The following is a 24972-nucleotide window of genomic DNA, read 5'->3' as shown; positions in this document are numbered from 1 at the left end:
ACTCTAAACAAATGAAATGATTTAAACCTATCTTGCCAAGAAATATTGTAAAAATATACTTAGGAAACATAAACCGCATTGTCACCAAATTAATTTGTTTTCTATGCTCAAATTTAATTTAAAAAGAGATATTTCTCTAACTGCTTCCAACAGCAGACTGTAAAGGGACTTTGAAGAGAGAACGCAGGAAATAAATATAGTAATGTTCAAGTAAATAACCAACACAATATCTATTCTGTTGCTTGTGATGTTTTTAGGAAGTATTTTTTAACAACCTCCTGAGGAATTTGCTCTTACTGGTGTGAAGCCAGGCTGGTGCTTTTTTTTCTCTTTCATCAGTGTGTTCTGGGATAAATCTATCCATTACCAAGACCTGCTAGATACCGGGTTTCTCCTATCTGGCCTTCATTTTTACTGACCAGAGGTTGGGGTTTCTATTCCTGGCTTGCTGAAAGAGCCTTTTCCTTAGTATAACGCAGAGGGCAGCGCATCTTCCTGAAATAAGGCTTTCATCTGGCCACTTCTCTGGTTAAAGCTTCAGGGATCCCATTTTTGACAGCCTAGCAAGGACACAGGTCATGGAACTCCCATTGTTTCAGCAGGCGAATGCATTAGCTTTCTTCACTGTCACTAACCTGCTACTTGGACTCCTTTGCCCGCCCTTTCTGCCAACTCACCGCCAACCCCCCTTTCCATTCTGTATTGAATTCACTTCCTTCAGGATGTTTTCCTCGCTTAGTAGCTACTTAGCAGATAAATAAGTCTTGTTTTTGAGCTTTTAATCACATTAAGTGCTTTAAAAAATAAATCGAGTCTAGGGATAAACAGCTTACAGAGATTTTCATTCTCTAAGAACCATCGAGGGTGACTTTGTCAAGAGAGAACTCAAATTTGCAAGCGGCTGTGTTTCCCTAAGTATCTACCCTAGAACCAGAGCAAATGACTCTTTATGGTGACCTCTAGCGGACACGGGGCAGTCCTACAAAATTACGAAAAGTAGAGAGGAAAGTAAAACCCTTCCTCAAGGTACTCCGTGGTCATAGGACCGAATCCTACCCCTTCACCCTTATATATTTTTTCTTCCAGTGTTTGTTTTGCATCCTAACATCATCTCCATTACATACAACTCACGTGTTTCTTGCCTTTGACGGGCTGGGCTGCCGGTGTCGGATGTGTGAACTGCTGTTTGAAATAATGTCTGCCAAGTCGAACCCCACTCCCCTTGGCTTTGCAGAGTGTGGTTGGTTTCACCAAGCTTTAAGACCGTCTCTGCTTTTGGAGGGTCGGTGCCGCAGTCGCACGGGGGTGCAAGGGGGGAGGGGAGGACTGGACAACGAGACAGCATGAAAAGGAGAATGCAAGACCGATGCAATGAGACATTCTGGGTTTTGCCAGTGAAAGATTCTCTCCGGACTGCCACCCCACTCCACGAGAGGCATCGTGAGAGCGATGTAGGCTCCCTTTCAGGACCTGAGGCTGGAAAAGAGAAGGGAGCCGGGGCGGGTCCGCCGGCCTCTGGAGTCGCGCGTGGAGCGGGTGGGGGTTGAGGGGCTGGGTGCGCGGCCGCCTTCGGAGCGCACCGCACGTGGGGCGCCCCACGCGCGGAAAGGAAGCGCAAAGTCGGCAAGCAAAGCCGCGACTAGGTTGCTTGCTTTGAGAAATATTTCAGGGCGGCCTTAGAAGCCGACCCGGGTACCGAACAGTCTCTGGCAATGGCTCATCCAGACGCCGTCTGCTCCCTACTCCCAATCTCGCACCTTGGTCCTCACCTCTGCACCCCTCCTTCCCGCCCCTCCTTTCGAGGACGGTTTAAAGGAACCTGAGAGAGGTGTGCAGGTCATCCCGATGGCCCCGGGGCTCCCCGCAGCCAGCATTACGCCCCACGCAGCCCTCCCGGCCACTGCGGGCGGGGGCGCACGGCGTCACGAGGCGGGGAGCCCGAGGTCCGGGGCGGGGCGCCGGGGAATCCCAGCCCGAGCGAGCCGGGAGGTGCGGGCGGGCGCGGGCAGGCAGGAGGTGCGCGCGGAGGGAGCAGAGGAGCGCGCGGAGCCGGCGGGCGAGGAGGAGGACGGCGAGGGAGGACGGTGAGGGAGGCCCCGCCCCCGGCTCCCGGAGCCCGCTCCTCGCCGCCGCTGAGCCCGCTCACTTTGCCTCTCGCCTCTGGACGGCTGCCGGGCTGCGTGCATCAGGGACCGGGGAGCCCTGCCCACGGCGCCTTGGCTACCGCGCGCCCTCCGGGAGGCCGGCACCGCCTGGAGCCGCGGACACCCACCGGGACTCTCGAAGAGCGAACCCCGGAGCGCGGGGCGGCGGCAGTGACACCGCGGGGGGATCCAGGCGGCGCGGGGCGCGAGCCCCTGGGGAGCGCGGGCCCCGACGGCGCGGCCACCCCGTGCGCTCGGTGGGCAGGCCCCCGGGGCGGCCAGCCATGACCTTCGGGCGCGGCGGGGCGGCCTCGGTGGTGCTGAACGTGGGCGGCGCCCGGTACTCGCTGTCCCGGGAGCTGCTCAAGGACTTCCCGCTGCGCCGCGTGAGCCGGCTGCACGGCTGCCGCTCGGAGCGCGACGTGCTCGAAGTGTGCGACGACTACGACCGGGAGCGCAACGAGTACTTCTTCGACCGGCACTCGGAGGCCTTCGGCTTCATCCTGCTGTACGTGCGCGGCCACGGGAAGCTGCGCTTCGCGCCGCGGATGTGCGAGCTCTCCTTTTACAACGAGATGATCTACTGGGGCCTGGAGGGCGCGCACCTGGAGTACTGTTGCCAGCGGCGCCTAGACGACCGCATGTCCGACACCCACACCTTCCACGCGGCAGACGAGCCGGGCCGCGAGCAGGCTCGCCCGGCCGGGTCCGAGGCGGCTCCCTCCCGGCGCTGGCTGGAGCGCATGCGGCGCACCTTCGAGGAGCCCACGTCGTCGCTGGCCGCGCAGATTTTGGCCAGCGTGTCCGTGGTGTTCGTGATCGTCTCCATGGTGGTGCTGTGCGCCAGCACGCTGCCCGACTGGCGCGCAGCGGCCGCCGACAACCGCAGCCTGGATGACCGGAGCAGGTACTCCGCCGGCCCTGGGAGGGAGCCCTCCGGGTAGGACGCACTGCTACTCTGCCCGTCCAGTCCGTCCCGTCCCGTCCGTTCGTTCGTCCGTGCTGTCCGTCCAGTCTCCGTCCTGTCTGCCTGGTGACCCTGCCAGGCTTGTTCCTGCCCCAGGAGACCCCTGGCGCTCCAACCCAGTGATGTATGGGTCCCCAACCCCGCCCCTCTTTCCCAGGCACAGCCAGGGTGTGCTTGGACCTCACCTTTTAGGGTAAAACCCCCAGGCTTTGTAGTTTAATTCTAAGCAAATAGCAATCTTCTAACTAGATTCCCTAAACTTTTATTGCTAATATGCAATAATTTACGCGATAATTCATTTTGAGCTAAGAGCACTTTGAAATATGTGCCAATACGGGTGGTGTTTGAAAAGATGATGTCTCGTTCCGTAGAAATGTGGTCTGCTGTACTGCCCATATATTCTGCACAGCCTTGGCATAATGTGTGCTGGGATGGAATTGCCGAATTCTGAAGGAGGCTAATTGAGCTTTAGACTCTGAATAATGGATGTCCGTGCCCTTTTCCTCCCTTCTTTCTGACCAAGTTACGGGCCTGGCAAATTCCTGTCCACTGTGTGGTATTAAAGATTTACGGTTTCATTCAAAGGGTCTTCAGTGTGGGGAAGAAAACAAAAATAGCCATTACTTTGGGAGAGAAGAAAAACTGAAACTTCCCCAAACCCAGAAGCAGGATTCAGTAGTTAAGTGTCTCCCCCACCCCCACCCTCCCTTACTAGGATGAAAGGAAAATACTTGAATCTTTCCTGGGTTCGTACTTACCTCTTAATGGCGATAACACGTTTCTGTTTTTAGAACAAGTGAGTTTATTTTGCATATTTGGTGGGAGGAATAAGCAGACTAAAGTTGGACTTTCAGAGGAGACGGCCATTTTGGGCATAAAACCCAAACTGTGCAATCTCTTTTACCCTTTGTTAAGAGTTCTTTGAAGGTTCCCCCTCTCCAGTCACTTTCTGTTTTAATTTTTTTTCCCTCCATTCACTCTGAAGTCCAGGTTGCACCCCGGAGTCTTCCTGATGGGTCTGGGTGTGCTAGAGACCCTGGTGTTTGTTTGTCCAGCAGTGGATAGCTTCTGGAGAATACTCTTCCTCTAGGGAGTGGAGCTTTCTGTATGCATCTTAGGAGTAACTACAAGGGGCTAGTAGCAGAGACCATTACCAGTATGCCACCTGGGTGTGAAATCCAAGATCGATGCTTGGAAAAGAAGTAAATCAGGAAACTCATTATAATGTTTTGTGTGTTTGGTTCTGTTTTCACATGACAGATAGGAATTATTTCCTTGGTGCCCCAAAAAGACAATGAAATTAACTTCTTTGAATAAATAAAGTGACCTTGATTTTTTGTGTTGGGGAACGTCATAAAAAATGAGCCCTGAGTTGACCGGCTTTGAAATTATTCATCAACAGATACAGAATTCAAAGGTTAGTGGTGGACCGAGCTCATCAGCAAAGCAAACAGGAGGGCTGTCTGATAAATACAGATTTTGAGGGAGTTGACTACATTGAGAGAAGTAAGCTAGAACAGGGAACTCAGTGAGTGGTTACTTTTTTTTTTTTGAAGGAAGGGGGGATTTTGGGGGAGAAAGATCATTCATGTAAAGCATTAGACTGAATACTGATTTTAGATAAAAAGAGAAACCAGGAACGGAAGCGGCAGAGATGGGGGAAGGGGCTGCAAAGGAAGGGAGAAAGATAGAGTAAGGCTTATTTGTGTATACGTATCTTAAGTACGTATATAATTATTCAAGTCAAACTGTTTCCTAGATACACAGATATTTCAGGCAAATGCATGTTTTTCTTGCCTTAATGGCCCAGTTTTAAGGTTTTCCCTGGGAGTGTAGGTATAAGAAAGCCAGTGTCTGTAATCCCAGATCACACGGATGAGGATGTCGCACTTGGCACAGGAAGCCTCCGCTGGCATTTTATAGTCTCTCAGTCCCTGCCAGCCTGTGGCAGCTACCGTGAGGCTATATCCTTTTGCTCCTTTGACCAGGAATCCACTAAGTAAAGCCAAAGTCACCTCCTTCCCCTTGGAGACGTGCCATTAACGGTAACCTGCTAGGCAAGTGTCCGCTACTTATTTATGGCGCGGCCTCCCAGCTCACCAATCTTGTTTCATCTCATCACAATCTGTCACTTGAGTATTCCACTTGCTCACTCGCTGCAGCTGTGACTTCCAAATACTGTAACTTTCTTGTGAAGAAAAGTTGATGCAGAACTCAGAGGCACAATGGGTTTCCAAGAGTTGAGTTATTCTGAGAAAGCCTTCAAGGTCACGGAGGGTGGAAACAAGCCATCCTCGAAAAGTGGTGCACTGTCCGACACTGGCAGGGGGGTGTCACTTATATAAACTGGTTTATGCAACCTGCACCATCCTGTGTCTTGCTTGAGAACAAAATAGAGTTTTCCAGCAAAAGGAACAGCGTGGGCATAGGCATGAAACTTGTATGTTATGTTTAGGGAGTGAGAATCCAGTGATAGCGCGTGAGGTGGCTGGAGAGTATGTTTGAATAATGTGAAGAACTCTACTTTGCAGCCATGGCTACCTCTCGGTTGGTTTGTGTCATCTGTGCCGAGGCCTTATCTGTAGAAAGTAGAGAATGTGTTAAGTATGTACCGTGGTTGGAGAGGGAGGAGATTGGACCCAGGAAAGATGACTAGGCGTGGAGGCACACAGCTGTCATTCTTCCACTCGCGTTCAGTGCAGAAGGGTCAGGAGCTGGAGCCTGTGATCCATCATAGGGAGACCTGAGCTACATCACAGTAAGACCCTGTCCCCCGAAAGGAGCAGGGGGCTGGGGACGTTAGTTCAGTTGTACAAAAGCCCCTGGGTTCGATCCCCAACCCTGCAAAAACAAAAAAGAGTTCGGAAGTCTTCGCTAGGGGTTCAAGAGCTTGTGAGAATAGAGACCAAATAACAACTCTGGACTATACGAGGAAGAAGTGAGATTCTTCAGAGCAGTGTAAAGATGGAAGCCCCAGGCCAGGCTGATTCCGGGAGCTGGGAACACTCAGTACCTCTTCTCTGTCGAGTCTGTCCTGATCATTTGTCCCCAAGATGCCTCCGTGCCCCTCACAGTGCAGTTGCCAACCCCATGAAATGATCATTCAGGCTCAACTTAGGTTCTCTTCAAAGCCTTTATGGGGAGATGTTCCCTCCCAACCCTGAGAGGTTGCTAGTTTGTACTGTTTATATGTCATTTGTCACGACCTTCCTAGATGGCATTTCCTTGTAAACACATTGTAGCTCCTATGCTAGATTTGAAGAAAAGTCCTTGGAGGCAGGTAAACTCATTCATATCCCCCCACCACCATTTTTAAAAAAGATTTATTTATTTAATGTGCACTGGTGTTCCGACTGTATATACTCTGTGAGAGGCTGTCAGATCCCCTGGAACTGGAGTTACAGACAGTTGTGAGCTGTCACGTGGGTGCTGGGAATTGAAACAGGATCCTCTGGAAGAACAGCCAGTGTTCTTAACCACTGAGCCATCTCTCCAGCCCCCCTCCCCCTGCCATCTTATTTTCAAGACAATCTTACGTTGCCTAAACCAACAATTTTCCTGACTCAACCTCCTTAGTCCTGAGATCACAGGTGTGTAACATGCCAGCTCGGAACATGCTTTCCCTTCCTTAGGGGGCTTGGGGTAGCTGGATATTGAGACAGCATCTCCTGTGGCCCAGGGTGGCTTGAGATTCGATTGTATCCAAGGATACACTTTAAGGTGTTCGTCTTCCTGCTTAACTTGACCTCCCACATGCTGGGATTACAGGCCTGTGCTACCATACCTGGCTGGGAGGGGGTAGAATGTGCACACACACAGAGGTGTGGGGGGGGGTGTGGGTGTGTGTGGGTGTGTACTACCATACCTGACTTGGAAGGGGGTGGAATGTACACACACACAGAGGTGTGGGTGTGTGGGTGTGTACTACCATACCTGGCTTAGGGGGGTGGAAGGTGCACACACAGATGTGTGTGGCTGTGCATGTGTGTGTACGGGTGTGGGTTTGTAGTACCCCATACTTAGCTTGGAAGTTGGATGGTGCACACACACAGGTGTGTTTAAGCATGTATGTGTGTGTGTACAGGTGTGTGTGTACTACCATACCTGGCCGGGGGGAGTGAAATGTGCACACACAGAGATTTGTGTGGGTGTGTACAGGTGTGTGTGTGCACACACATGTGCAGGTTATGTGTTCAGAAGTGTATGTACAGGTGTGTACACAGGTGTGTGTGCGTGTAGAAACCAAAAATTGATGTAAGATGCCTTCTTCAGTCACTTTCCACCTTTTTTCGATTTTTGAGACGGAGTGCTGTGGGATAATGGTCTGTACCCTATCACTTGTATTTTAACTAAACATTGATTGGCTAGTAGCCAGGCAGAAAGTAGAGGCAGGCGACCAGGCAGGAAGTAGAGGCGGGGCAACAGTAATTCTGGGAAGAGAGAAGTTGCAGTCTACAGTCATCACCCAGACAGAGAGGAAGCCAGACACAGAGCAAGCAAGATGTGACTGCCTCGCCGAAAAAGGTACCAAGCCACAGACAAGAATTATGGGCTAATGTAAGTTATAAGAGTTAATAAGAAGCCTGAGTTAATATGCTAATCAGTTTACAATTAATGTAGACCACTGTGTGATTTCTTTGGGACTTAACGACTGTGGGAACCGGGCAGGACAGAAACCCCTGTCAACAGATGGTGACCAACATGTGGACAGCTGCATCCACAGAGAACCTGAGAGAGCTTGGGAACTAATTCTACACACAAAATAACAGCATTAAACATGGCTTCTTGGTAGCAGCAATTTCTCGGGCTTGCTCTCTTTGGTAGAGGCAAATACTCTCATTTAAGAGAAGCTTCCTGACTCAACTTTAGCTACAAAACCTTGCAGCTCTTTAAAGAGGTTCTGCTACAAAACACTTAACTGGTGTTGATGAAAAGCTGGCTGTGCGTTTTTGGTGTGGCAGGGACCTTGAAATGCCATAGAGTTGTGGCAATAAACATGGCTCTGGCCAGTACCTCTGCCATGAGGGTAGAATCCCAGAAAGCTAAGGAATGGGCTGGATCCAGCTGTCAAAGCCACGGCTTTAATCCTAGCCATATCGCTCAGCAAATTAAAAGAGAGATACAGTAAAGATAGTTTCAGACAAAAAAGCCTCTAGACAATTTACAGTGTGTTAAAAAATATATGTAGGCTTGGAAAAGAAAAAAAAAGGATAAAGTCCTTAAAAGAAAAAAGAAAAAAAAGAGAGAGTAGTTGGGTATAGCGGCTCATACCTTTAATCCCAACACTTGGGAGGCAAAGGCAGGCAGATCTCTATGAGTTCAAGGACAGCCTGGTCTACAGAATAAATTCCAGGACAGCCAAAGATACACAGAGAAAGCCTGTCTCAAGAAGCCAAAAATTAAAAATAAAAATAAAAGAAATAGAGGTTAAAGTAAAGCCACGTAACGATGAAAAATACAGAGAGTCTGGATACTCTGTGTTATTGTGTTTTCTTTAAATTGTTTGATGACTGAGGAAGGAGCGAAAGCTGCTAGAAGACATTTGATTATAAATGCTGCTGGATTAAACCTCTCTCTCTCTCTCTCTCTCTATCTATCTATATATATATATATATTATGCTTTGACTTTAAATTTTAAGTCAAAAGGCATGTTACTTTGGAGAAGAGGGTTTTGCTTTTGCTTCCACAGGAAATGAGGGCCTGTGGATTCATTATGTGTTAAGAAAAATCAGGTTTGACCAAGGAAGACCTTAAAACCTACCTCCATAGTGACATAGTTCCTTCGGCTATACCTACTCCAAAAAAGCCACACCTCCTAATAGTGCCGCTCCCCTTGAATACCATTTTCTTTCAAACTGCCACACAGGTTAAAGAGCTGTTGGGATAAAGTTGTGGATTCATTCTTTATGAATTGAAATACTTTGTTCTCTAAGACCCTTGGTAAAAGACAACCACCTTTGCAGGAAAATGGATGGAGCTAGAAAACACTATTTTGAGTGAGGTAACCCAGACTCAGAAAGACAATTATCACATGTACTCACTCATAGGTGGTTTTTAACCATAAAGCAAAGAAAAACAGCCTACAAACCACAATCCCAGAGAATTTAGGCAACAGTGAGAACACTAAGAGAGATTTACATAGATCTAATCTACATGGGAAGTAGAAAAAAATAAGATCTCCTGAGTAAATTAGGAGCAAGGAGACCTTGGGGGGAGGGAGGACTGAAAGGAGGAGGGGAGAGGCAGGGAAGGTAGCAGAGAAAAATGTGGAGCTCAATAAAAATCAATAAAAAAAAAAAGAGGAAAAAAAAGACAACCACCACGGCCTATTGTTCTCACAGAGCACTGCCTAGTGTTCAAGCAGATTTTTGCTGTTAATTGAGGAAAAAATAGATGATAGTTAAAACAAATTATCATGAGGCTGACTCTGGGCCAGCCTGGGCAAAACGTTTTCTGGGTGTGTGTGAGGGGATTCTGAGCATCCGTCACTGCGTAAGTTTCTGTGACTAGCAGGCCATGGGTGCACAGGTTCATGAGGTGGGGTTTCTAGTCTCATCGAACTTTCTAGACAGATAGTAGGGTGGGGAGACAGAAAACAGTAAACCAATGCCCGAGAATTTCAGATTGCAAAAGGTGACCTTGAATCCTGGGCAGACAGAGCCGTGGGAAACTGGAGGGAAGGGGGTTCTGGGCAGGAACAGTAGTGAATGCAAAGGTTTTGAGAAGGCAGAGGACCTGGCTTATAGAAGAACTGCCCATCTGCTGGACTGGAATTTATTCCCAGTACAAATGTGTGGAAGAAGTTGACAGAGCAGAGGAGCCCCCCTGTGTGGAAGGAGCTTGCGTTTTCTTACAAGCATGACACAAACTTTGGAAATTTTTTAAAAATAATTTATTTTTATTTTATATATATTGGTGTTCTGTCTGCGTCTATGTCTGTGTGAGAATTCCAGGTAGTTGTGGGCTGCTATGTAAGGGCTGGGAATTGAACCTGGGTCCTCTGAAAGAACAGCAGTGAGTACTCTTAACCACTGAGCCATCTCTTCAGGCACGGAAGTGTGTCTTTTTTGTTGTTTTTATTTTTGTTTTATGTATTTTATTTTATGCATGTTTTGCCTTCATGTATGTCTGTGCACCATATGCATGTCTGGTGCCTGTGGAAGTCAGAAAAGGACATGGGATCCCTGGTATTGAACCTATGGGTGTTTATGAGCTATCAGGTGGATTCTGGGAATCAAAACCAGGTCCTCTGTAAGAACAAGTGCTCTTAACCGCTAAGCCATCTCTCCAGCCCCCTGGAGGTTTTCAAAAGGAACATATATGTTCTGATGTTTTTGACTTTTTATATATATCTGTGATTAAGCCCAGGGGCCTCATGCATGTTGCCAAGTACCTGCTAAGCCATGTCCCCAGCTCCTTAGGGATCAACAACAGACAGATACTCTAAGACCTGTCAGGCAGGAAGGTGAGCCTCTGCCTAGGAACACTGTTCTGGAGAAGGTGAGAAGGGATTGGACTTGGATCAGTGATGTATTTTTTACGACATCTCCTAGGGCAGGTGTATCAACTTTCCATCACTGAGAAAATACCCAACAGGAGCAACTTGCAAGGAAGGATGGTTTATCTTGACTTATGGCTCCTAGGGTTCAATCCATGGTCTTTTGGTCCTGTTGCTTTGGGGCAATGGCAGTGCAGCCCATCTTGGCTGGAGCACAAGGCATGGGACACCGCACACTTCGTGTCCAGGAAGCAAAGTAGGAAGGAGCCAGGGTCCCAACAGCCCATTCAAGTATCCTACCCCAGGGGCCTAATTCCTTTCTCATAGGCTCCACCTCCTAACTCTTGTCAAGAGTATCACTGGCCAGTCCATCTTACCTGGCCTTGGGGACCTTCATAATGTAAGGGTTCCCTGGACTAGGAAGGAATCAGATGTGACTGGGTGAAGATGTCCTCAGACCTGCAGGCATCATGGTGCCTCTGGTCTCACCACTCCAGCCCACACATACTGAGCACCAAATACAGTTCTTTTCTATGGGGTCTGCTTCCTCTTTGGGGATATCATGAGGAGCACCCCAGAAGGTGGATCAGAAAATCAGAATCAGAGAGCATTTCCCCTGCTGTATGACTGTAGCCGACTCGGGAGAGGGCCATGACATCTTAGCAAAGCTCTGTGGTGTGAACACTCACAGGCCCCCAGATGAACAAATGGAGTATAACTAATTCATCTTTGGTAGCGTGCTTTTCTCGCTTTATCAGAGTGATTAGATAGAGTAGATTCTCCAGGCAGTTTTGTCTGCTAGCTAGAGTTGAGATTCCTGTTCTCTTAGGCACTGTATCGTATAGAGAAGTTACCCTGTAAGATTACTAAGCTTCTGCCTGTTGTGGTGGCGCATGCACAAATTCCAGCACTCAGAGAGCTGAGCAGAAAGACTGCCGATCTGAGAGCACCCTGATTATGCCCTGAGACCCCAGGCTGGAGAGATGACTCGGTGGTTAAGAGCACTTGGTGCTCTAGAAGACCTGGCTCTGCTCTCAGCATCCACCTGATGGTTCACAGACATCTGCAGCTCCAGTTCCAGGGGATCTCACACTCTCTTTTGGCTTCCAAGGAACTGCATGCGTGTGGAACACAGGCATATGTGTGTGTGTATGTATGCGTGTGTGTATATATATATATATATATATATGCAAAAACACTCATACATGTAAACTAAAAGTAAATAAATCCTTTTTAAGAAATGTGAAAAAATTATTAAACGTTAGTGGCTGTTTTTATAAAAAAAAAATATACCCTTTGATAGCTACTTCTGTCAGGCAGGTCCAGTATAATAGCTGTGCCTGCTCCCTTTATCTGTGGGCTCGGGTCCTCTCCGTCAGACGCAGTAGGATGACTCCGAGTTTTTAATCAGTTTGGCATTGCAAAGCCTTATGATAATTTTGATCTATTCTTTAGCCGTTCTTTGTTGCAGTTGCTTCATGTGGGGATTTTGATCTTTTATTTGTATTGCTCCGCCGTGGTGCTAAGAATTTGAGGAGCTTCTAAAGTGTTTAACTTTCTCGTGTTGCTTTAAGCCCCTGTTAAGAAAATTTCAGGAGTCAAAACGAAGCAGCGAGGTGATGGAAATTTAAAAATCAATTGTGTTTTTTTTCCCTGCCTTTGTGTTCAATATTACATAAACCCAATGGGCTTTGGACTATGTTAAAAAATAAGAGCAGTATTGAAATTGCAGATGGAAGGTCTCCAGGCTTTCACGCGGCAGATAAGACGGTTATTTTTTTCAACTGGTAATTAATAGATCTCTGATAAGATTGGACATAACCCAGGGCCTCAGTTAAACCCTCTTCTTTCCCCCTGAACTTTCAAGTGTGGGGAGGGTTTTTATGTCTGCTGCCAGTTAGACCATTCTGTGGAAAGTTTATTTTGTCAATGCCTTTTTTTCTAATAAAGGGTTTTTTTTTCTCACTTTGGTGAGCAAATAATTTTAAATGCTATTTTTGTTTATCATTTTTAATGAAAATGTCACCCACATGTGTTTGGGGGATGTAGAATGTCAAGCAATACCATGTACCATTTTCCTCAGGCTCCATGAAGTTCCTGGGTACTCTTCCCGACCTCTCTCTCTTGTAGGCCAGGCTGGCTTTAAACCTCCTGTAGCTGAGGATGACCTTGAACTCTTGATCCTCTGTTCCACTTCCTGTATCTGAATATTCTTTCAGGAATTTTCCATGCACTACACACATAGATATGCACACATGCATGTAAACATATGCATAGATAAGAGTGTATATTATACATATGGTAAAAATATTCATAACTGGGGTTACCCTATAATCTTATTCAGTAGTTTTCTCTTAAAAATGAATTCTGTGTGTGTGTGTGTGTCTGTGTGTGTCTGTGTGTGTGTGTGTATGTATGGGTCTGTGCAGACAGCTGCAGAAGCAAGAAACATAGATTCCCTGAAACTGGAGTTGGAGGTGGTTGGGAACTGCCTGATGTGGGTGCAGGGAAGAAACATGGGGCTTTTGCAAGGGCAGTACACACCCTCAATTGCCGAGCCATCTCTTTGGCCCCCAAGAATTTTCTTTTCTTTTTTTTTCACTTAACAATGCATCTTGGAACTCTGTCCATATCAGTTCGTTTTTGCCTCTTCTTTCCTTTCGTTCTTAATGGAATTTGGCAGAATAGCTCAGATTGACCATGAAATCCTGACCATTTGCCTCCCTAGTACTGGGGTTATAGGTCTACGACACCATGGCCTACTACGCTTGTTCTTTCTAATGTCTGGGTAGTAGTCCAGTGTATGAGTGTGCTCATACACTCAGTGAGTCACTCAGTGAGCACTTGCCTGAGACTGTTTCAACAAGATGGTTTCAGTCATACAGTTTGGAAAATGGCCTCTGATTCTCCGCTCACCATCCACGGCCTGAACTTCTCTCTGCTAGACCCTTCTCATAGACCCTTAGCATGGGGGCAGACCTACCTCATAGGCGAGAATTGTATTCACTGTTTAATGAGTGATCAAGCCAGAGGGGTCCCCGATACATGTGGGCCTGGGGGCAAATTCACCAAGTAATGGGAAGTAGTAGCTCCAATAACATACGTGTGTGTGTGTGTGTGTGTGTGTGTGTGTGTACACCAGCCCTAAAGTAGATTTTAAACTTTCTTGGCTTTAGCTTTCCAATTCTTTTCTTTGTTTTGTTTTATTTTGTTCTTCGAGAGACAGGGTTTCTTTGTGTAGTCCTGGCAGTACTAGAAATAGCTCCGTAGACCAGACTGGCCTTGAACTCACTGTTTTTCCAATTCTTAGGCAATGTCTTATTGTCTGTCCTTCCCCCCCCCACACACACACACAGACACACACACAGACACACACACACAGACACACACACACACAGAGGAATGGATGACTTAATGATTATTGTTTTCTACAGTGTGACCTGAACCCATGCACAGACAAATGGCAGTCCATGCTATTTTAATCATATGGTTTGGTTGTGAGTTTATAGAAGCATAAAATATGCTCAAATTTTCTGTGCATTCCACCACACCCAGCTCACTGGTTGGATTTTTAAATAGAAAAAGAAAAGCTAGGTCTCTTGGCGTATAAACTTGTAAGGCTTCAGGCAGAAGCAGTGTCTCAAATAAAAGCCTGCAGACACTTTGAAAAACAAACCAGAAACAAAATTCCGACGTATTTTGTGACTTAACATTTTATCTTAGTTAAGGTTTCTCTTGCTGTAGAGACACCATGACCATGGCAACTCATATAAAGAAAACATTTAACAGACTTGCTTGCAGTTAGAAGTTTAGTCCATTATCATCATGGCGGGGAGCATGGCGGCATGCAGACAGACGTGGTGCTGGAGTAGTAGCTGAGAGCCCTACGTCTTGCAACAGGAAGTTGACTGAGGTGCTAGGCAGCATCCTGAGCATAGGAAACCTTCGAGCCTGCCCCCAACAGCGACACACTGCCTCCAACAAGACCATACCCACTCCAACAAAACCACGCCTCCTAATGCCACTCCCTATGAGATTATGGGGGCCAGTTACATTCAAACTACTCCACATTGTAAGGCATTCAGATTTCAGTGTCTGTGTCTAAGGTTTCATTGAAAAGCAGCTATGGTGATTGATTGTGCACTGTCTGGCAAATCGAGCAGTTGTAATAATGTGACCTTCAGGTCACATGATGGTGCATGACCATAAGCCCAGCACTTGGGAGACAGAGGCAAAAGGATCAGGAGATCAAGTTCAAGGTCAACCTTGGCTATGTGTGACTCTGTCTCAAAAAGCAAGCCCCCAAAGAGACAACCTGGCTACCTACAGAGGAAGTGTCACCCCCCCCCCCCCCCGCCGCCTTCTGAAATGATGACCTCACTCAGATCTGAGTTCACACATTTAGTAATTCAGCATTCTTCAGCCCGGGGGCTCACACATGCTAGGTAAGAGTTCTACCTTTGAGTTGTATGCCTAAATCTTTTATTATTATTATTTTTATTATTTTGACAGAATCTTACTGGGTTACCTCAGGTGGTCCTGAGCTCTGTAGCAGCCCACTGAGGCAGGACCTGTGATCATCCAGCCAGCCTCAGATAGGAGAGCAGACTTTTACCACCAGGCCTGGCCCAAGCTTGTACTTTTTCCTCTGTGTCCAGCCGAGAGTTCTCAGGCACAGTGCTTCTCTGGGCCCTAGTTTCCCACTTTGTAGAAATCAGCATAGCAATTGCTCCATCTTTTTGGGTGTCTGAAGATTAATGACTAACGGTTGTTTCTCGTGATTCTGGTGTCAGCTGCTGCCCTTGGATCCTACTGAGGCATCCTGACCCCCAAATTGTTCCGCTTTCTCTTTACCGAAACTTATTATCCAGTCCTAGTTGGGGTGGACTGAGGACTTTATCTACACTCTGTGCTTGGTAAAGGGAAATCACATTCTCAGCTGGCAATTACTCTATTCAGTCAAGGTTTGCCTGATTCACACACACACACACACACACACACACACACAACACACACACACACACACACACACACATATATGATTTTTTTTTGAAACAGAGTCTCACTATGTAGCTCTGGCTGTCCTGGAACTCGCTATATAAGCCAGGCTGATATTGCACTCACAGATATCCACCTGCCTCTAGCCTCCCAAGTGCTGGGATTAAAGGTGTATGTCACTATGCTCAGCTTCATGCTGGCTTTTTGTTTTGTTTTTATTTTGAGATAAGGTCTTGCTAAGTTGTCTAGGCTGACCTGGAAGTTTCTATGTAGCCCAAGAAGGCCATAGCTTCTCTCTCCTCCCTTCCTCTCTCCCTCCCTCCCCCTCTCCCTTTCTCTCCCTCCCTCTGTCTGTCCATCCGTCCCTCCGTCCCTCCCTTCTATTTTGATTCAACTATTGAGAACTTGAGAGTTTCATACACATCCGCCAAGCTCTTTGATCATATTCATCCCCCTCCCCTCCCCTCATTTCTAACGTTCCTCTGTCAAGATATTTATGCCCGGGTTCTGTCTCTGACACCTCGGAGGTTCACTGTGTAGGAGTAGACTGTGAGATGGCGGGGTACAGTGGGTACAGTCACAATTGATTGCTGCACCCTGAGTTCACATGTACCCTGTGCTGGTAAATGTGTGGTGAGTGCAGAGGGGATGGGCGACCAAACCCTGAATTCATGGACTAGGTCCTGGTAAATCAGGGCAGGCACTTTAGCAACGTGTTGGAAGTTTATGATTTTAGGGCCCTTAAGATACCTTAGTGCAGTGCGTCCCCCCTCCCTAATGCTGTTCCCCTTTAATATAGTTCCTCTGGTTGTGGGGACCCCAACCATAAGATTATTTTCGTCGCTACCTCATAGCTGTAATTACTGTAGTCAGGAATACTACTGATACCCTGATACTCCCCATTTTTCCAGGGTTGAATGTGGAGCAGATTATTTTCTCTGAAATGAATGAGGTAAGTGTTTGAGGAGACCAGTGGGCAGTATTTGTTGCTATTGATAAAATTCAATCTTGAAGGTGAATTCCTGGCCATGGTGACGTGAGCTTGTGGTTCCAGCACCCTGGAGGCTGAGGTAGGAGGGCTGAGGGTGTGAGGTTAGCCTAGGCTACAGGGTGAGTTCCAGGCCAGCCTCAACCCCACATCCAGCCCTGTCAGCATTCTGTAATCTGCATCACTCGGCCCATTGGTGTATTCTATGTGCAGTCCCAGACGACACATAGCTGTGCTGCAGAGGAACTCATGCCGCGTATCAAAGAGACCAGCACACAACTCAGATTCCATCTTACACCTGTAAGGATGGCCAAGATCAAAAACACTGATGACAACTTATGCTGGAAAGGTTGTGGGGTAAAAGGAACACTCCTGCATTGCTGGTGGGAATACAAGCTGATACAGCCTCTTTGAATATCAGTGTGGTGATTTCTCAGAAAATTAGGAAACAACCTTCCCCAAGACCCAGCAATACCACTCTTGGGTATATATCCAAAGGATGCTCAAACATAGCACAAGGATATGTGCTCAGATATGTTCATAACAACATTGTTTGTCATAGCCAGAACCTGGCAACCACCTAGATGTTCCTCGACTGAAGAATGGATAAGGAAAATGTGATACATTTACAGACTGAAGTACTATACAGCAGAAAAAAATGACATCTTGAAATTTGCAGGCAAATCGATGGAGCTAGAAAACATCATATTGAATGAGGTAACCCAGACCCAGAAAGACAATTATCACAGTTTTGTTCCCGTCCTGTCACATGGTGAACACCTTTGCTCGTGCACCTTGTGTGTGGTGCAGAGCGAGTGAAGGAAATGAGGTAGGCCTCACCTCACGTGCCCGACAATGCCAGGAATGGTCTTAGGGTTTTTTTTGTCTTGTTTTTCTGAACACATTGAGGTAATGAGTGTCTTCAGTTCAGGTGAGATGCTGGGCAATCCGTGAGGCTGGTGACAGGATGGGGAGCATTGAGGAATCCAGCTCCTGGTCCCGAGTGTGCTTAGCTGGAGACCCAGTTCTCCCTGCACAGCACACTCTGTCTTTGGGTGTATAAATGATGCACGAGGAATTTTGACTCATATTACAAAAGCCAAATGAAAGACCAAATTGAACCTAATTGATAGTTATTGTTATATATGTCATTTAAGAACTAAGTTCAATGAAAAAGGTTTTTCACAATCCCTAGAAAGATACAAATTAAATTTCACCAGTTAACAGTACAGTATACAATGGGTTTTTAAAACAAATTGTTCCAATTTCTCAATTAACCTGTATAATTTATTTAAATGTTGGTAGTAAGTTATTACAGTACATCTTCTGAAGGATTTTTCTTAAATATGACAGACTTGAAAGTAAAACAAAATTCAGGCATTTTTTTAAATGAAGAATTTCTTATGCCAGTCAAAACGTGTTTTTCTTGAATAGCAATTACCAAAGCTTAAGCAGAATAAGTCAGGCGTGTAAAATAAAAGAAACATGCTTTACCAAGGGGATGTCCGTGCTGGTCTGTGGTCTCAGCACTCTGAAGACAGAGACCAGAGGCTCGGGAGTTCAAGGTTAGCCTTGACTACGTGTCTGAGGCTAGCTTGTATGCTTGGATCCTATCTCAGAGTGGAGTGGGGGAGGAGGAGGAAATTACGCATAAGAGAGTCTCTAGGGAGTGAAGATACACAGATACACAGATTATAGACCTGGTGTGGCCACGCAAGCATGTTTTCCCGGCATCTCAGAGGCTGAGACAGGAGAAATGCCTCAAGTTCAGAGATAGCCTGATCTACATATTGAGTTCCCAAACTGCCTGAAATGCATAGAAGAGTCCCTGGCTCAAACACAAGTATAGACTATAGAATACCAAACGCCACCACACACCCTTTAAGTCCACCAGGCGCCTCCTTCCTACTGAAATCCACAGTGCGTAGTGGGGCTTTTTTGTGGGATACCCACCCCCAAATAATGACGTGGAAGCTTATTATTAATTATGAGATTTTGGCCTTTTGCTTTGGCTTGTTCCCAACTAGCTCTTATAACTTAAATTAACCTGTTTCTATTACTCTATGTTTTCCCACTTGGCTTTTTGCCTCTCATTTATTCTGTACGCCCGACTTCCTCTGTGTCTCACTAATGATCTTGCCTTTCTCTCCCCGGAAGTCCCACCTGTTCTCTCCTGCCTAGCTAGGGGCCTGTCAGCTCTTTATTAAACCAGTCACAATAACACATCTTCCCACAGTGTAAACAAATACCCCGAAACAGCAGTGACTGTCTTCTGACTTCTGTACATTAGAAATCCATTTAAGGACTGGGGAGGTGGATCAGTGGGCAAAGGTACTTGTGCCGGTTCGTCCCTGGAACCCACATGGTGGAAGGAGAGAGCTGATGTCCACAGTGGGCTTCTGACCGCCACACAGGTTTCAGGACATGTCCATGTTCCTTCATACATACAGAAAAATAAATTATATGTGTAAGTGCTTATAAGCTGAGTGTGATGGTACATGTCTGTAATTCCAGCACTTGGTAGGCTGAGGCAAGAGGATTGCTATGAATTCAAATGTAGTCTGGGTTACACAGAATGATCAAGTCAAGCCTGTGCTACATGGTGAGATGAAAATCTTTATATGTATGTTCATACATGTATGTTCGTGCCTGTTAGCTTTCCATTACTATGATAAATATCAGACAGTCAACCTAAAGAGAGAAAATATTCATAGTTTGGGAGGTTTGGGAGCCAGGCCTGATTGGGCCTGTCGTTCCTTCTGTGTCTGTGGAAGCTTATGAGGGAGCAAAATTGCTCACCTCAAAGCTAGGGAACACAAAGGAAGATAAAGAGCCTGGTCCTGCTTTTCACTTCCAGGTCACGCACTCAATGACCTAAAGACCTCCCGCTAGCTCAGCTACACCTTGTAAAATTCCCACCACCTCCCAGTAATAGTACCAAGTGGCAAGCCATGCCTTTAACATGGGTGTTCCGGGGGGACACCCTGCACTCAGACTACACTGGAGTTTCTTTTTTTTTTTTTTTTTTTTTTTTTTGGTTTTTCGAGACAGGGTTTCTCTGTGGCTTTGGAGCCTGTCCTGGAACTCGCTCTGTAGACCAGGCTGGTCTCGAACTCACAGAGATCCGCCTGCCTCTGCCTCCCGAGTGCTGGGATTAAAGGCGTGCGCCACCATCGCCCGGCTTACACTGGAGTTTCTATGACTGTTAGGAATGATGTCACAGCCCAGCCTGCTGCTGGCCCTTTCTGTTGTGATGTTGATTTTCATAGCCACGGTCCTTTCACCTCATAATAGGCAGGGATGCATCTTTACATCTGTCTGTAGACACCTTCCCTTACAGCGGTGCTGCAGTAAATGGCTTCGTTCATGTCTCAGTGCGCAGATAGGACCTGTTTGTAGATGGAAGATAGCACATCTCTCCTGGTAGCAGCTGGAATTGGTGCACGGATTTATGCCCTTACCATCAGGGGAGTAATGGCCACAGTGCTCAGCGTCCTAGCTGGCTTCCATGACCAAACTCACATTGCTGATTTGGTACACATGAAATAGCTTTTAAAATCAAGTCTTTTGGGGGGATATAATTTATGGAGTATACAGTATTTTCAAGCATTCTATTTATTGGCATCAGACACATGTATTCATCTGCTTGGAGATTCCCCCCAGAGGCAGAGGGGCTCCACTGAGGAGCACCCAGATAGGACTCAGGGCCCATACAGGTCCCTCTGTCGTCTGAGGGCCTGTCTCCCACCTTTACACTGGCGACCCCAGCACTCAGAGGTAGAGGCAGGAGGATCAGTGGTTTAAGGTTATTCACTATTTAGTGAGTTGATCTCCAGCCTGGGGCATGTGAAATCCTGTCTCAAAAATTCAAAAGAGACATTTTTTTTTCTGCTGTACCCGCCAGTAAATGCAGCAGACTGCCAGCACACACCTTCTCTCGTTCCCTGCCTCCGGTGCACAGCCTCCTGCCTCCACCCTAAGTGCTGGATTAGACATGCCACACCGTGCATGGCACCTGGTCAGCCCTTGATTATTTACTGTATATTTATTGTTTTATGACTTCCTCAGGTTTTCTCTCTGTGTCCTGTCTTCCTGACAGTGTTTTTGGTTTCTAAGTTGTGCACAGTGTCCTTGATCAAAGACGCACCACGGAGCAGCTGTGCTCCCACAGTGTGGGGATAACCTGGTGAGCACCATGGAGCAGCTGTGCTCCCACAGTGTGGGGAGAGCCTGGTGAGCACTACGGAGCAGCTGTGCTCCCACAGTGTGGGGAGAGCCTGGTGAGCACTACGGAGCAGCTGTGCTCTCACTCTGGGGAGAACCTGGTGAGCACCACAGAGCAGCTGAGCTCCCACAGTGTGGGGAGAACCTGGTGAGCGCCATGGAGCAGCTGTGCTCCCATAGTTTGGGGAGAACCTGGTGAGCACCACGGAGCAGCTGTGCTCCCATAGTGTGGGGAGAACCTGGTGAGCACCACGGAGCAGCTGTGCTCCCACTCTGGGGAGAACCATGTGAGCTGTTAGGCGTTTTGGTTGCGTGAAGTCTTTATCAGTACTGACCTCAGTAGTTTTAGTTCTGTTGGATAGGTGTTAGTATTGCACTGTGCTTTTCATTTCTCTTCTTCTTTCTTTTTAATTTTTTATTACTTATTTAATTTTGTTTGTTTTGTTTTTAAGATAGGATTTCTCTGTATAGCCCTGGCTGTCCTGGCACTCCTTCAGTAGACCAGGATGACCTTGAATTCAGAGACCCTCCTGCTTCTGCCTCCTGAGGGCTGGGATTCAAGGTGTGTGCCATCTGGTTCCCTCCCTCCCTCCTTTCCTTTACTCCCTTCCTCCTCCTGCCACCCCCCAACCCGTGTGTGTGTGTGTGTGTGTGTGTGTGTGTGTGTGTGTGTGACAGGTCTATGGCCCACTTAGCCTGGAATGCTCTGTGTAGCCCAGGCTGTCCTCAAGTTGATGATGATCTCCTGCCCCAGCCTCCGAAGTGCTGACATTTCAGATGACAACCACCACACTGAAGTAATTTTAATTGTCTTGATAAGAGTGCTGATCATTTCAATGTGCATATTGGCATTTTACATATCTTACTATGAGTGCTTGTCCAAATATGCACCTTGATTTTTAAAAATACTAATTTTTATTTTATGTGTATTTTGGCTACATGTATGTCTCCACAATAATGTGTGCAGTGCCTGAAGAGGCCAGCAGAGGGTAGCAGTTCTCCTGGAGCTGGAATTACAGGCTGTCATGAGCTGCCATATGGGTGCTGGGAATTGAACCCAGGTCCTCAAGAAGAGCAGCCAGTGCGCGTAACCACCAAGCCATCTCTCTAGCCCCTGTAGCCTATTTTTTAAAATTTGTGTTTTTGCATTTATTACTGAGTTTTAGGAGTTTTTCCTACATTCTGGATGCTTTGTCAGATGTAAGTTCTTTCCCCGTCTCCACCGGGGACTTAGCTAGTCATTTCCATGTGTGTGCATGCACACACAAGTATGTGTGAGCCTGTTTACACATGTGTAGGTGTATGTGTGTCAATTGTGTGGTGGTAAAAGGCTAACCTTGGGTGTCTTCTGGAGCTGTCCACCTTGCTTTGTTTGTGGGGGAGGAACTGAAACCATTTTGCTCTTTGGCGACAGAATCTGTCCCTGGGACTGGCTTACTGACAAGGCTAGGATGGCTGACCATTGAGCTCTTGGGACCCTCTCGGTCCCCCAGTGCCTGGCTTTGTCGTGAAAACTGAGGATCAAACTCAGGTCTTTGTGCTTGGACAGCAAACAGTTTCCTCACCGATCGATCTCCTAGCCCTCTGGTTTATTCATTTCCTAGAATGGTTTTTGTTTTAAGATGGAGTCTTGCTGTGTAGCCCTGGATGTCCCTTGCTGTGCAGCTCAGGCTAGCCTTGTACTCAATACTTCTGCCTCCCATGCTTACATAGCTTCTAATTGCTTTCTGTCTTCTGAAAGATTTACTTATTTATTTCATATGTATGAGTTTTTTCCCTGTGTGTATGAATGCATAGTATGCACATACCTGGTGTGAAGGGGAACGTGAATAAAGTAATCCCACACTAGCTCCGAATAGGGTATAATAAGGGGTTCCTTATTTAAAGGGGAACTCAGATCACCATGGGGAACAGGAATGGATTCTGCATCCAGGTGTGAGGGGGCGCGTAGTGGGCATGCACCTTTTGGTACCCAAAACCATGCCCAACCTAGTCCAGCCTCTCAAGGCCATTGGCTGAATTGTCTAAATAAGGGAGTTTCAAACCCAATACAAAACTATATACAATAAAAACAGATATCAAGTAAAAAAATTAGAGTTAAAACCAGCATAAACAATATTAAGCAAAAAACAGATGCTAAATGTTTTAATAATTGTTTTATCTTAAGAAGTCTAAGTGTTGTATTAGAAATGACTTGGCTAAGTCATAAGAGGACAGTAACCACGACTATCTAGTCTTCAATCCCATCGAAGGCCAGAGAAGGGAGATAATATTACTTGAATAGGCAGGAAGTGCAATCAAGAAGCTTCCAAAATGTGCAGTAGATGACAGAGACAACAGGCTACCTGGGCAATCACCCAATGTCTCATTTGCAACTTTGGAGCAACCAACTTTGGCTAAGGCCTAGAGTAAAACTAAAAGACCATTTTCAGAGGCAGGAAATTTTTCATAACCATCTTACTCTGTCTTGGCAAAATTTGGTAGCTTTTTTTTTTGTATCCTGCCTGTCCAGTCCAGACACTGTGCATTTTGTCAGTGGTCGAGACATGGGCAGTTTCTTGCCCAAAGGCCAGTTTTGTCAAGAAGAAAACAAGCTCCAAGTGGAGTGTCTTCGGTGCTCAACATTCTCTTGGGAATAGATGGGTGCTTCCAGGAGCAATCATGTCTCACATCAACAGAACCCTAAGTTATTTAAATGCCATGTTCTACAGGTTTTTTGAAGTGGTTGAAGATTACCTGTCTATGCAGATTACAGTCTCTATGTATCTAAAGAACCTGATTAGTCTAATTATAAAAGTGACAAACATGCATAACTTTTGACCTATAATTCTTAATACCTATATAACTTAGAGACTAAGACTTCATATTAGAATATTAAATAATCTTTAAACAACTGTTCAACAAATGAGGACAATGTCCTCAAATGTAAATAATGCGTAAGTATCTTGATCAGGGGTAGAAATGTATAATGCAGTATGATCAATATATCCTAAAATTGTATCAACATACAAAATAAACAGATATAGAAACATGCATGCATACACTCTGACAAAATAACTTTGCACAGGTGTACCAATATTATAAACAGAAATAGGTTCATATTTAATATAACAAATATAGTTTGAATTTGTAATAGTATACAAGAATCTATAACAATGTAAGTCATCTATAAATAATAGCTCACAAGTATTTACTCTGTTACTATTATTATTATTAGTGGAGTAAGCTCACACTAATCTACCTATTATCCCATTAAGGGAGGTGATGTGGGATTCCCCTCTGTATGCTCTAGATGCCATTGGTTAATAAAAAAGCTGCTTGGGCCTATAACAGGGCAAAATAGAGCTAGGCAGATAAACTAAACTAAATGCTGGGAGAAAGAAGGCGGAGTCAGTGAGATGCCATGTAGCTACCAGAGGAGACAGATGTTGAAACCTTACCGGTAGGCTGTGACCTCGTGGTGATGCACAGATTAATAGAGACGGGTTGATTTAAGATGTAAGAGTAGAAATAAGCATGAGCTAATGGCCAAGCAGTGTTGTAATCAATACAGTTTCTGAGTGATTATTCAGGTCTGGGCAGCTGGAAAACAAGCAGCCTCCAACTACACTGGTGCCCATGGGGTTTAGAAGAGGGTGTCAGATTCCAGAACTGGAGTTATGAGGGAGCCACCATTGTGAGCCGCCAGCCTGGTTCCTATGCAAAAGACATGCTCCAAACTGCTGAGCCATCTCTCCAGCCCCCTAATTGTTTTCTTAATTAACACCAAACCCGCAAAACCCCATTTCATTTTGTCCTAAGTATTTCAATAAACTGATAAAACTAGATTTACACATGATAAAATTTATCACAGGATTAATGTACTTAACATGTTACTAAATGCCATTAGGTGGTACATTTTGTTTTTGGCTTTTTTAGGACAGGGTTTTTCTGTGTAGCCCTGGATGTCCTGGAACTAGCTTTGTAGACCAGGCTGGCCTCAAACTCACAGAGATCCGTCTGCCTCTGCCTTGGGTACTGGTATTAAAGATGAGCACCACCACTGCTGAGCAATTCTTTTTTTTTTTTTTTTGGAGGTGGTGGTGGTACACATTTTTAATCCTAGCACTTCAGAGACAGAGGTAGGCATATTTCTGAGTTCAAGACTATCCTG

At 46.2% G+C, this 24972-nt stretch overlaps 1 protein-coding gene across 1 annotated transcript in view; it reads left to right on the top strand.

Moving 5' to 3' along the window:
- The first annotated feature begins 1402 nt into the window (after positions 1 to 1402).
- Kcng3 (potassium voltage-gated channel modifier subfamily G member 3) overlaps positions 1403 to 24972 on the top strand; it is a 46401-nt gene continuing 22831 nt past the window's right edge. The window contains exon 1 of the mRNA XM_041631167.1: positions 1403 to 3084. Coding sequence (XP_041487101.1) covers positions 2429 to 3084 — 656 coding nt within the window. The 5' untranslated portion in view covers positions 1403 to 2428. The remainder of the gene's footprint in view (positions 3085 to 24972) is intronic.

This window comes from Microtus oregoni, unplaced genomic scaffold, assembly GCF_018167655.1.
Source record: "Microtus oregoni isolate MIOR12 unplaced genomic scaffold, Mior012 000036F_ref0000092, whole genome shotgun sequence".
Lineage (NCBI taxonomy): Eukaryota > Metazoa > Chordata > Mammalia > Rodentia > Cricetidae > Microtus > Microtus oregoni.
Note: the sequence above shows the minus strand (reverse complement) of the source record. Positions and strands in the feature narration are given on the sequence as shown.